Raw genomic sequence first — 12,320 nt, forward strand, 5'->3', positions numbered from 1 at the left:
AGACTAAATCTCTGAGGACATTGTAGCACTTTAATTATTAGACTCATGATTAATACTCAGCCACTATCCCACTTGCTGAGATTACACATTAACACTGTGAAATAGAAAAGCCTTTGAAAACAGTTTTATCAAATTCTATTTTGGGTAAATGTATGCAGACTTGAAACTGATGAATGTTGAGTACAAAGTGGAATAGTAACTTCCCAAAATGTGATAATCCTGCTAGGTTTCAGATGTGCAGTCAGTATGATACTTCTGCATATCCAGAGAACACGAACAGCCATAGTAACAGAAGTGAAATATTCAGTGAAATGTACTAGAGCCAGGAAAAATTCTTACCTTCTCCGATTACATTATAATGATGCAGTTGTACCACCCTGACTGGGATCAACAAACTCAGCATAGACCATGGATACAGCTTGATAACTCACTGTATAGAATAACACTAGCATACTGCCATTGTATGTCTCACTGTTAACCGGCTTCTTCAAGAATGAAAATGTAGGGTGACCAATATATTAATGGCTGAAGGTCAATCCAGTGTTTTTAAAAATGCAATTATTATGTCTTAGAAAATAATCCCCTTATGTTCACCACATAAATTACAGTTTACACAAAGGTGCACAGTTGCTATGTTGGTAAGTTTTTTGTCAGGCTCATGTCCAGCAGCTACTAAATCTGTTGAAGTGGGAAGTCTAGCAGTTCTAACAGTATGGATTAATTTAAAACAAGATATGCACAGGTGATGGAATAATGAGATTTATTCCATCATCCTCTGAATTTAAATATCCCCTGCAATGAGAGTGTCTCTTGAGCATTTAAGACAAGCTAGTTCAAATTATTGTGAAGCAGCAAGAACAAATATAAAAAAGCTTTATTTACATCTCAATACTAATATTCAGTACTGCACTGAACTGCAAGGAACTCCACATCATTTCATGCAGCAAAAGACTGAGCCGTGATCCATTGTAAATAGAGACTCAACAGTATGTAAGCAACATTTTAATAAGACACTACAAAGAGATATAAACAAGGAGAATATTGAATGGGACAGGTCATAGTTTAGTATCAAACTTGATACCCCATGTATTCTGATATTCTGCACATAAGGTTGCTTTCATAGGAACATGATATGAAGAATAGCCCACTCACCTGTGATAACAGTAACAACAACTTGTATTTCTATAGCGCCTTTAATGTCGTAAAATGTCCCAAGGCGCTTCACAGGAGCGTTATCAAATAAAATTTGACACCAAACCACATAAGGAGATATTAGGGCAGAATTGGTCAAAGAGGTAGGTTTTAAAGAGCGTCTTCAAGGAGGAAAGAGAGGTGGAAAGGCAGAGAGGTTTAGGGATGGAGCTGAAGGCATGGCCACCAATGGTGGAGTGATTAAAATCAGGGATGCTCAAGAGGCCAGAATTAGAGGAATGCAGTTATCTCGGAGGGTTGTGGGGCTGGAGGAGATTACAGAGATAGGGAGGGGCAAGGCCATGGAGGGATTTGAAAAGAAGGATAATAATTTTAAAATCGAGGGAGCCAATGTCAGCGAGCACAGGGGTGACGGGTGATGGGTGAATGGGACTTCGTGCGAGTTAGGATACGGACAGCAGAGTTTACGGAGGGTAGAACAGTGAATTACTTATCCCTTCCCAAACAAGCGATGAACACTTAGTAAATTCAGGTGGTTTATAGCAATAGTTCACACTTACAACCTGTTGGATGGAATTAGAACAATAAAAGCACTTCAATTCCATGCAAAAGATTGTGAAAGGGCACATAATGAATTTGATGAATTATTTTTGTATGAAGTTATGGAACTAAATGTTTATACTGGCATTCTCAGAGTCTCCCCTTTCACCAGCAGAGGTATTTTACACAATGATAACATAGCAACAGATTGCCAGAGGTTAAAACATTGGCTTCACAGCCCTGTGGTCACAGTTTTGAGTCTGTTTCTTGGCTGTTGTTTAATTCTGCCCAACACATTTATGTGAAGTTTTGTTAGTCCTCAACAACTTGAAGGGAGAACTTGTGATGATTAAGTGCCTCCAGGGATGGTGGTAAAATGATGGAATTTCACCACGGTTTACAGTATTAAATTTTATTTGCTTAGATAAACTTTAACTGAAGATAATGAAACTTGGTCTCACAGCCTAGGATGAATTAAAATATACAACAGTAAGCATTAAGATGCCAGGCTCTCTCGATTTTCTATTTACAGTACAACTAAATTATTTTTAGTACAGAACAATCCATATCTTAAATACTTAGGCTGGCTTCTCAATATTTCATAATAAAAACAGTGGGATCTTGAAATTATTCAGTGTTTCCAACCTGCCATGATCTTAGAGAACCATAGTAGAGAAGCACAGAGTTCACATCCTCCCACCACCATGTTTCAAGACAGTGTAACCATTTTGCTGCAATAGGTGACATTATTCCTTATTTTTGGTACAGTCATACGGTTTCCACCAATGTGAAAACTGTAGCACTTTCTTCCTCTGATCATCAAAGTTTTCTCTGATTAGTTTCCGCCAACGCCTTGGCTCCAGGTCTAACATGCCACCAACTATTTCCTTTAAAGAGAAAAAAAGTTTACGTCAATGTTTCTTCTGCAAACTATTTTTTAAAATTGTATGTTTATCCCCCTTGTGTTATTCTATTTCCTCTTTGGCTCCCCTGTCCCCCTCCACACACACAATACCTTGACAGCTGGGGTCAGGGTCAACTTCCACTTCCTCCCTCTGCTCGGAGGTGCTCACTGGGACTGCTCCGAGTTGATTTGCATTCCCCCCACATTCTAATATGAAAACAATTACTGTAAATTTTAAGTCCCACCCTTTATAATGATGTAGTCATTAAAGAATTTAATTAGCATCCTCTAATTCTATTTTTGATAGCTTTGCTCTTTACAGTTACATTGCCTTCACTTGGATGGCTCTGTTAATACAGTGAACTACGGTTCCAAATCCATGCCTTCTACTCAGATTCAGTGGGTGGAGAAAGTTGGCATACTATCTGGCTAACAATTATTAGTTTCTTAGGCAATCTCTTTTTTTTGTACAACACAATTTTCATTAATCCTCCTGCTTGCAGAGATAAATGTGAAGTACCTGTAATACGTTTTGGGAGTAAAAACAAAGAATGGGAATATACAGTTACTGGAAAGATGTGAAATGTTGTGGATGGTGTATACGGAGAGAATAGCGTGAATAGCGAAAGACTATTTCCTCTCGTTGGGGAATCAGTGACAAGAGGCCTTTATTTTAAAATGATTACTAAAAGATTGAGAAGAGAGGTTAGGAGAAATGTCTTTATGCAGAAGGTTGTTGGAGCATAGAATGCTTTTCTACAGGGATTGGTTGAAGCAGAGGCCATTGAGTGAATGAAGGGAAAGTTGAATAAATATTTGAAGTAGAAGGTATAGGATAATGAGAACACAGTGAGGCTGTTGGATTTGTTTTGGATTGCTCTAGAAAAAACACTAGCATAGACACGATTGGCCGAATGGTTGGTTCTAAGGTTCCATCTGCTTTCCTGCTTCTGAGTGACAGAAGACAGTGTGAGCTTACTGCACATGCCTTGGATGACACATTGCCTGGGAAATGAGGTCATAGTGCACATAGGTAGAATCATATATTTGCAGTTCCTCAAACCTGTCCAAATGATGTGTCAGCCCTGATAGATTACCAGGAGCGTTACTCAGTTTTTAACTATTTATTTAACTTAAAAAAGTGTTTTATTTACCAGATATTAGCAATTCAACAGACATCAATGCCAAATGAAAGCATTCCCTTCCTCTAGTATCTCAGCACTAAATGGATTTAAATCACACATTTTGTTGAAATTGTATATTTTGATGAGCACTACTGATTTTATCAAAAATATTTCTAGAGAAAGGCAGTTTTGAAAAAAAAAATCCTTTAAAGAGCAAGATTAGACTGATTAAACAGACTTCCAGCACTGAAAGTACAACTATCAGTTAACATGGAGGATGAGTCTGTAAGTAGTTCCCTGGAATCACCTTGTGACCAAATCATCATACCGCACAGCCCAACACAACAGCAACAAGAACTTATTATTTGAATGACAAATTCAATATACCTGTACCATAATTAGCATGATATCTCAGGGAGTTGAGCCAATAGGTTTACCATTTTATGAGTATTTCTACTGATTGAATTTTTGCCAAGATGATTTATGGAAGCATCAAGTTCATTGCTTGTGCCATCAAACTCCACAGCAATACCAGTCACCAGCAATTAGGGATTACCTTTCCAAAATAAAAAGGAAACTTCTCTTCATTTTCAATGATGTGAGCAAATCCCCCTTGGAGACCAAAATCCACAGAAAAATAAGGGAGACCTTTAGGAACCTGAAAGAAAGTAATTATTGTCATTATTAATATTGATGAGTATTCTTATGTACTATTGATTTTGTGGAGTGTAGCTGTCTGCATCTGAATGAAAACAGGCAATGTCAGGTTTGAAATACCGAAGGGCTGTGGGTTTATTCTGGGTTCAAGTCTGGTCCAAACTGATAGTCAACAGGAGAGAAGATGTTAACCTCTGTAAAATAAAGTTGTGCAGTTTGAAATCAGTTGTTAGTCGGGTTCACATCCCCATAATTCTACACAAATTTACCTCACTGGCATTTTCAATTAATATAAAATATTCACTAAAAAGTATAAAGGAGTTGTACAGGAAACTCTCTTTTTACCGGCACCTAAATAACCGGAAATCTCTCTTAACTGGCAAAATTCAGGAGTTGGTTCAGGTAAGTTTTACTTCATATTAGTGGCCGTGTAACCGGGGTTCCTGCACCTGTTGCCATGCAACAGGGATGCCTGGATCTGTGGCCGTGTACGGGGCTCTCGTACCTTAGTAAGTATACCTCTCTGTAATCCGGACTTTTTGATCAACCGGCAGCACGCCGGTCCCGTATGAAAAAAGAGTTTCCTGTACTACTCTTGCGGTGTCTGTGACAGCGTACTCTCAGAGTACGCCTTGGATTCTTTTTGAAATGCCCACAAGTTCCAGATTTCCGCATGCGCTTACATGTGCGAAATCTGGAACTTGCAGCCTGTAAATGTACGGTTGACAGGCCATCCGCAGGGGTCTGAAAAAGCAATCGCTGGCGCAGAGTTAGGCTATTTGCCCAGCGCCTGGCCAGCAATTTCCCACGCAAGTCTTACGGTTGATGCAAGCAGCTGTACGGCCTGATTGCATCATAAGAACATAAGAAATAGGAGCAGCAGTAGGCCAATCGGCCCCTCGAGCCTGCTCCACCATTCAATAAGATCATGGCTGATCTGATCCTAACCTCAAACCTACTATCACTCTACATCCCACCCGAACCCATGTGATCTCCTGGGAGAGGCGAAAAACCAGATAAAAAACCCAATGGCCAATTTGGGAGAAAAAATCTGGGAAATTCCTCTCCGACCCATCTAGGCGATCGAAACTCGTCCAGGAGATCACTCTGTCCCTATATTTTCTACAGTACTTACCTTCTGCAAAAGGTGATCTCCACCCCAGCCAGGAACAGGAATAGAACCATCTCCTGAAATCTAACACAGAATTAGAACACAAGAAGTAGGAGCAGAACCAGGCTACACGGCCCCTGGGCCCGCTCCGCTACCCACAGGGCCATGACCGTTCCGAACCTAGACTCATGTCCAATTTCCTGCCCGCTCCCCGTAACCCCTAATTCCTTTTACTTCTAGGAAACTGTCTATTTCTGTTTTAAATTTATTTAATGATGTAGCTTCCACAGCTTTCTGGGGCAGCAAATTCCACAGACCTACTACTCTCTGAGTGAAGAAGTTTCTCCTCATCTCAGTTTTGAAAGAGCAGCCCCTTATTCTAAGATTATGCCCCCTAGTTCTAGTTTCACCCATCATTGGGAACATCCTCACTGCATCCACCCGATCAAGCCCCTTCACAATGTTATATGTTTCAATAAGATCGCCTCTCATTCTTCTGAACTCCAATGAGTAGAGTCCCAATCTACTCAACCTCTCCTCATATGTCCACCCCCTCATCCCCGGGATTAACCGAGTGAACCTTCTTTGTACTGACTCAAGAGCAAGTATGTCTTTTCTTAAGTATGGACACCAAAACTGTATGCAGTGTTCCAGATGCGGTCTCACCAATACCTTGTACAACTGCAACAATACCTCCCTGTTTTTATATTCTATCCCCCTAGCAATAAAAGCCAACATTCCATTGGCCTTCTTGACCACTTGCTGCACCTGCATACTAACTTTTTGAGTTTCGTGCACCAGGACCCCCAGATCCCTTTGTACTACAGTACTTTCCAGTTTCTTGCCATTAAGATAATAACTTGCTCTATGATTTTTCCTGCCAAAGTGCATAACCTCACACTTTCCAGTATTGTATTCCATCTGCCAAATCTCTGCCCACTTACTTAGCCTGTCTATGTCCCTTTGCAGGTTTTTTATGTCCTCCTCACTCACTACTTTCCCTCCCATCTTTGTATCCTCAGACCACAATTACTAGGCCAATGATTCAAAACTGAATATTCAAAGCTCCCAATTTTCCAATTCTCCCCATATGGCAGCACCTTATTTCCACCGTGACAGTGTGAGGGATCACAAGGCTGATCCTGTGTTATAACCCTCTATGACACAGTGCATTAGAGTTTCAATGGCCCTGAAATTGCGGTCTCCATGACGGCATACGTCGTAATCCATTTGAAAGGCCCCGCAACTTCTGGATTTTCGCATGCGCATCCGGAGCTTGCAATCTGTCAATGCCAAACCGCCTGAAAAATGAGTATTGCTGGTGCAGAGTTGGGCTATTTGCCCAACAACTGCCCATGCATCTTTTGCGGCTGGTAAAAGTAGGCGTGGGGCCAATATATTTAGTTATTGTTGTGCCAGTAAGATAGTGCTGTTAAACGGTTGTATTTTTTAAGATTTTTATTGTTATCACAGGTGCATGTTAGCAGAAAATGGCAAACCAGCAGAAATGTTGGGACTTTGAGTGTGCTCAATGTTTTAGTTGCTTGTCAACTCTACTCATATACATTAGAAAAACTCCTTTGTCTAGTTTTATTCCCTTCTCTTTTTCCGAGTTGCCTCTAGCACCAAGCATCATTGCTCAGTCAGGAAGATGGACAGGCAACCTACACCTGTCCACATCCTAGATCATCAAAAGCAAAATACAGAAAACACCTGATTAACAAGGAAGATTTGCACGTCCTAGACTACAATCTTGGCCAAAAAAGTTAAAAATTTGTGTAGTCTACCAAATTATACTTCCCAAATTGGCACCATTGCTGCTCAGTTTACTCTACAATGTCTGAAAGTAGATTGTGACAAAAATGAAGCAGTTTTGTGATTAATTCTTGTATTCTTTTCTTGCCGGGCACAGCACACACAGAGTAAAGGCCAGTTACTGCTACTTGTTTCTGCAAGCTGACAGAATTGTATGTTACAATCTGGTGAATATATACATTACAACCTGGTGAATACTCACACTTCAGACAAAGCATAGATAGGCATAGTGTGGTTAATCCCTGCAATTATACTTGGTTGGGGACCCATCTATTAGGTCAGCTTGGGTACACTCTTCTTTGAGTCAGAAGGTTGTGGTTCAAGCCCAACTCAGTGCAGTACTGAGGGAATGCTGCATTGTTAGAGGTGCCATCTTTTCAATGAGATATTAAACCGAGACCCTCTCTGTTTGTAATAAAATATCCCACCGCAGTATTTGAAGAATGGCAGGGGAGTTCTCCCTGTTTGGAGCGGGCAGCTCACTGGTTCTATTTAAATGTGGCCCAGACTTCGAAACGAAATGGCTCTGGCCTTTTTTCACCTGGCACTGGTGGGCAGGGGGTATGCTCCGCCAGTCATCTGGCCTAATGTTTAAGTAAGAATATAAGAAATAGGAGCAGGAATAGGCCACTTGGCCCTTCAAGCCTGCTCCGCCATTCAATAAGATCATGGCTGATCTTGGGCTCAAAGCCACTTCCCCGCCCGCTCCCCATAACCCTTCACTCCCTTATCTTGCAAAAATTTGTCGATCTCCACCTTAAATGTATTTAATGACCCAGCCTCCCCAGCAGAGAATTCCACAGATTTACGACCCTCAGAGAAGAAATTCCTCCTCATCTCAGTTCTAAAAGGGCGACCCTTTATTCTAAAACTGTGCCCCCGCGCTCTAGATTTCCCCACGAGGGGAAACATCCTCTCTGCATCTACCTTGTCGAGCCCCCTCAGTATCTTATATGTTTCAATAAGGTCACCTCTCATTCTTCTAAATTCCAATGAGTATAGGCCCAGCCTGCTCAACCTTTCCTCATAAGTCAAACCCCCCATATCTGGAATTAACCGAGCGAATCGTCTCTGAACTGCCTCCAATGCAAGTATATCCTTCCTTAAATAAGGAGACCAAAACTGTATGCAGTACTCAAGGTGTGGTCTCACCAATACCTTGTACAGTTGTAGCAGGACTTACCTGCTTTTATACTCCAACCCCTTTGAAATAAAGGCCAACATTCCATTTGCCTTTTTGATTACTTGCTGTACCTGCATGCTAACTTTTTGTGTTTCATGCACAAGGACCCCCAGGTCCCTCTGAACTGTAGCATTTTGTAATCTCTCTCCATTTAAATAATAATTTGCTTTTTTATTTTTCCTGCAAAAGAGTATAACCTTGCACTTTCCCACATTATACTCCATCTGCCAAATGTTTGCCCACTCACTTAACCTGTCTATATCCCTTTGCAGATTCTTCGAGTCCGCTGCACAACTTGCTTTCCCACCCATCTTTGTATCATCCACAATCTTGGCTACATTACGCTCGGTCCCCTTCATCCAAGTCATTAATGTACTGTAGATTGTAAATAGTTCAGGCACCAGCACCGATCCCTGTGGCACCCCACTAGTTACCGTTTGCCAACCGGAAAATGACCCATTTATCCCGACTCTCTGCTTTCTGTTAGTTAGCCAATTCTCTATCCATGCTAATATATTACTCCCAATTCCATGAGCTCTTATCTTATGCAGTAACCTTTTATGTGGCACCTTATCGAATGCCTTCTGGAAATCTAAATACACCACATCCACTGGTTCACCTTTGTCCACCCTGCTCGTTACAACCTCAAAGATCTCCAGCAAGTTTGTTAAACATGATTTCCCTTTCATAAAACCATGCTTGACTGCATTATGATTTTCCAAATGCCCTGCTACTGCTTCCTTAATGAAGGACTCCAGCATTTTCCCAACGACAGATGTTAGGCTAACTGGTCTATAGTTTCCTGCTTTCTGTCTCCCTCCTTTCTTAAATAGGGGTGTTACATCTAACCCGCTGTGCCTTCATGTTCTCTGAACAGATTAAGAAGAAAATGGCTGCTGCAGCAGGAAAAGGCCCATTCAAAAGATATTATTCCACAAGTAAGGGAAAACTTAGATTTTTTAACAAAAATATATTTCTTATCCATCCAAGATAAAAATCTCACGAGCTTTATAACAAGAGATATAAAAAGGTATACACTTTACATGTTCTTGTGTTATTCAGCATTGGCCTTTTATTTGTCTCAACATCAAGGTGAGTGATGGCCTTGCTGAGGAATCAGATATGATTCCCTTTTTCGTCAGTGTCAGGTTCAGCCAATATGCCTTATATTAAACTCAAACAGAGACTGCTCTTCATTTCTGTGATATTGGGTCCAAAATCCAATCCAATTGGAGTTACAGTCCCCACCGCTTATAGCAGGCATGCCGGTGTCAACGCAATTTGCCTGTGATACACAGTGGCCAGTATTTCCAATATTGTACCAGTAGAGGCTTTTCATTTCACACTCAGTCCAATCATTATAGCTTTACAGAGGGGCACTGCCAAATTAGCGGAAAATGGGCTAGAGGGGAGATGAGAAGATTTTTTTTTTAATGCAGTGAGTTGTTATGGTCTGGAATACAATACCCGAAAGGGTGGTGGTAGCAGATTCAATAGCAATTTTCAAAAGGGAATTGGATTAATGCTTGAAGGGGATAAAATTGCAGGCTATGGGGAAAGAGCAGGGGAGTGGGACTAATTGGATAGCTCTTTCAAAGAGCTGGCACAGGCATGATGGACCAAATGGCCTCCTTCTGTGCTGTATGATTCTATGTCCTGGCCAACATTCATCCGTCAAACAATATCACTAAAACGGATTAACTGCCATTTATCCCATTGCTGTTTATGGGACCCTGCTGTGTGCAGATTGGCTGCCAGGTTTCCTACATTGCTGTTTATGGGACCCTGCTGTGTGCAGATTGGCTGCCAGGTTTCCTACATTACAACAGTGACTACACTTCAAAGACTGAGGGACACTTTGGGACATCCTAAGGTTGTGATATAAATGCAAGTTTGTTTGTTCATTCATTCAAAATGAACATAAACACTAGGACAAGACACTCGGATTCAAACATAAAGGACAGAAAGTGAATACATAGTTAAGCTTTAATTTATTCATGCAGTGTGTGTTGATTATGTGGAAGACCTCACCCAAGCGATGTGGGACATCCTGAGGTTGTGAAGGACACGATATAAATGCAAGATTTTCTTTTTTACCTAGGGATGAATTCTATAACTGGAGGTTTCAGATGATGTTACAAACAGGAGGTTCTCCCGCTCTTCCACTGAAGTTATGGCGGACAGTGGAGAGAAATTCCATGGAAATTCACCCCCTATGAGAACAGGTAAGGTAGGTATTCTAACAAGGATAGTCAAAACTGTGCAAAATTGCAGGCAATCATTCTTCCCCCCTCGCATCACACTCCCTTCAATTAATAAGGAGCAGGTTGTCCTGTGTCCTCTGGCAGTGCTACTCTGTAATTGGATGCTAGAAGGTGCATTGGAGCAGTCTGGATTGGCACCCAGGTTCCCTGTTCTCCCTCTCAATTCTTCGTAGTTTCATCCCGATAAACTGGATGACTTTTAAAACACATGGCACTTATCAAAGTGGCAACTGACATCCTATGTGACTGTGACCGTGGTAAACTATCCATCCTCATCCATCTCGACCTGTCATCAGGCTTTGACACGGTTGACAATACCATCCTCCTTCAATGCCTCTCCTCCATCGTCCAGCTGGGTGTGACTGCAGCCTAATGGTTCCATTCTTATCTATCCAGTCGTAGCCAATGAATCACCTGCAATGGCTTCTTTTCCTGCTCCTGCACCATTACCTCTGGAGTCCCCCAAGGATCTATCTTTGGCCCTCTCCTATTTCGCATTTACATGCCGCCCCTCGGCGACATCATCCGAAAACACAGCGTCAGTTTTCACTCTTACGCTGACGACACCCAGTTCTACCTCACCACCACTTCTCTCGACCCCTCCACTATCTCTGATTTGTCACACTGCTTGTCCGACATCCAGTACTGGATGAGCAGACATTTCCTCCAACTAAATATTAGGAAGACCGAAGCCATTGTCTTTGGTCCCTGCCACAAACTCCCTAGCCAACGTCGCCATCCCTCTCCCTGGCAACTGTCTAAGGCTGAAAAAGACTGTTCGCAACCTTGGTGTCGTATTTGACCCCGAGATGAGCTTCTGACCACATATCGGCTCCATCACCAAGACCGCCTACTTCCACCTCCGTAACATCACCTGACTCCGCCCTTGCCTCAGCTCATCCGCTGCTGAATCCCTCATCGTACCTTTGTTACCTCTAGACTTGACTATTCCAATGCTCTCCTGGCCAACCTCCCATCTTCTACCCTCCATAAACTTGAGCGCTTTAGAAACTCTTCTGCCCGTAGCCTAACTCACACCAAGTCCCGTTCACCCATCACCCCTGTGCTCGCTGATCTACATTGGCTACCAGTCCAGCAACACCTCAATATTAAAATTTTCATCCTTGTTTTTAAATCCCTCCATGGTCTCGCCTCTCCCCATCTCTGTAACCTCCTCCAGCCTTACAACCCTCTGAGATCGCTGCGCTCCTCCGATTCTGGCCTCTTGTGCATCCCCAATTTTAATCGCTCCATCACTGGCAGCCATGCCTTCTGCTGCCTAGGCACTGAGCTCTGAAATTTCCTCCCTAAACCTCTCCACTTCTCTACCTCACTCTCCTTCTTGAAGATGCTCCTTAAAGCCTACCTCATTGATCAAGCTTTTGGTCATCTATCCTAATATCTCATGTGGCTCGGTGTCAAATTTTGTTTGATAACGCTCCTGTGAAGCGCCTTGGGAAATTTTACTATGTTAAAGGTGCTATATAAAGGCAAATTGTTGTTGTTGTTGTTGACATGAACCCATATTCTACAATTCCACACCATATATTGGTATATCAACAAATCTAGG

The 12,320-nt window shown here is 41.9% G+C and overlaps 1 protein-coding gene across 3 annotated transcripts in view; it reads right to left on the reverse strand.

The window, feature by feature from the left end:
• Positions 1 to 856: 856 nt before the first annotated feature.
• cwf19l2 (CWF19 like cell cycle control factor 2) overlaps positions 857 to 12,320 on the reverse strand; it is a 250,839-nt gene continuing 239,375 nt past the window's right edge. For all 3 annotated transcript variants that reach the window (XM_085999076.1, XM_085999075.1, XM_085999077.1), the window contains exons 17-18: positions 4,277 to 4,378; positions 857 to 2,579 (exon numbers count right to left, since the gene is read on the reverse strand). In XM_085999076.1, the coding sequence (XP_085855202.1) occupies positions 2,439 to 2,579; positions 4,277 to 4,378 (243 nt within the window). In that variant the 3' untranslated portion in view covers positions 857 to 2,438. The remainder of the gene's footprint in view (positions 2,580 to 4,276; positions 4,379 to 12,320) is intronic.

The sequence above is a fragment of the Somniosus microcephalus genome, chromosome 10 (genome assembly GCF_052327205.1).
Source record: "Somniosus microcephalus isolate GS21.2 chromosome 10, FLI_Smic_1.0, whole genome shotgun sequence".
Classification (NCBI taxonomy): domain Eukaryota; kingdom Metazoa; phylum Chordata; class Chondrichthyes; order Squaliformes; family Somniosidae; genus Somniosus; species Somniosus microcephalus.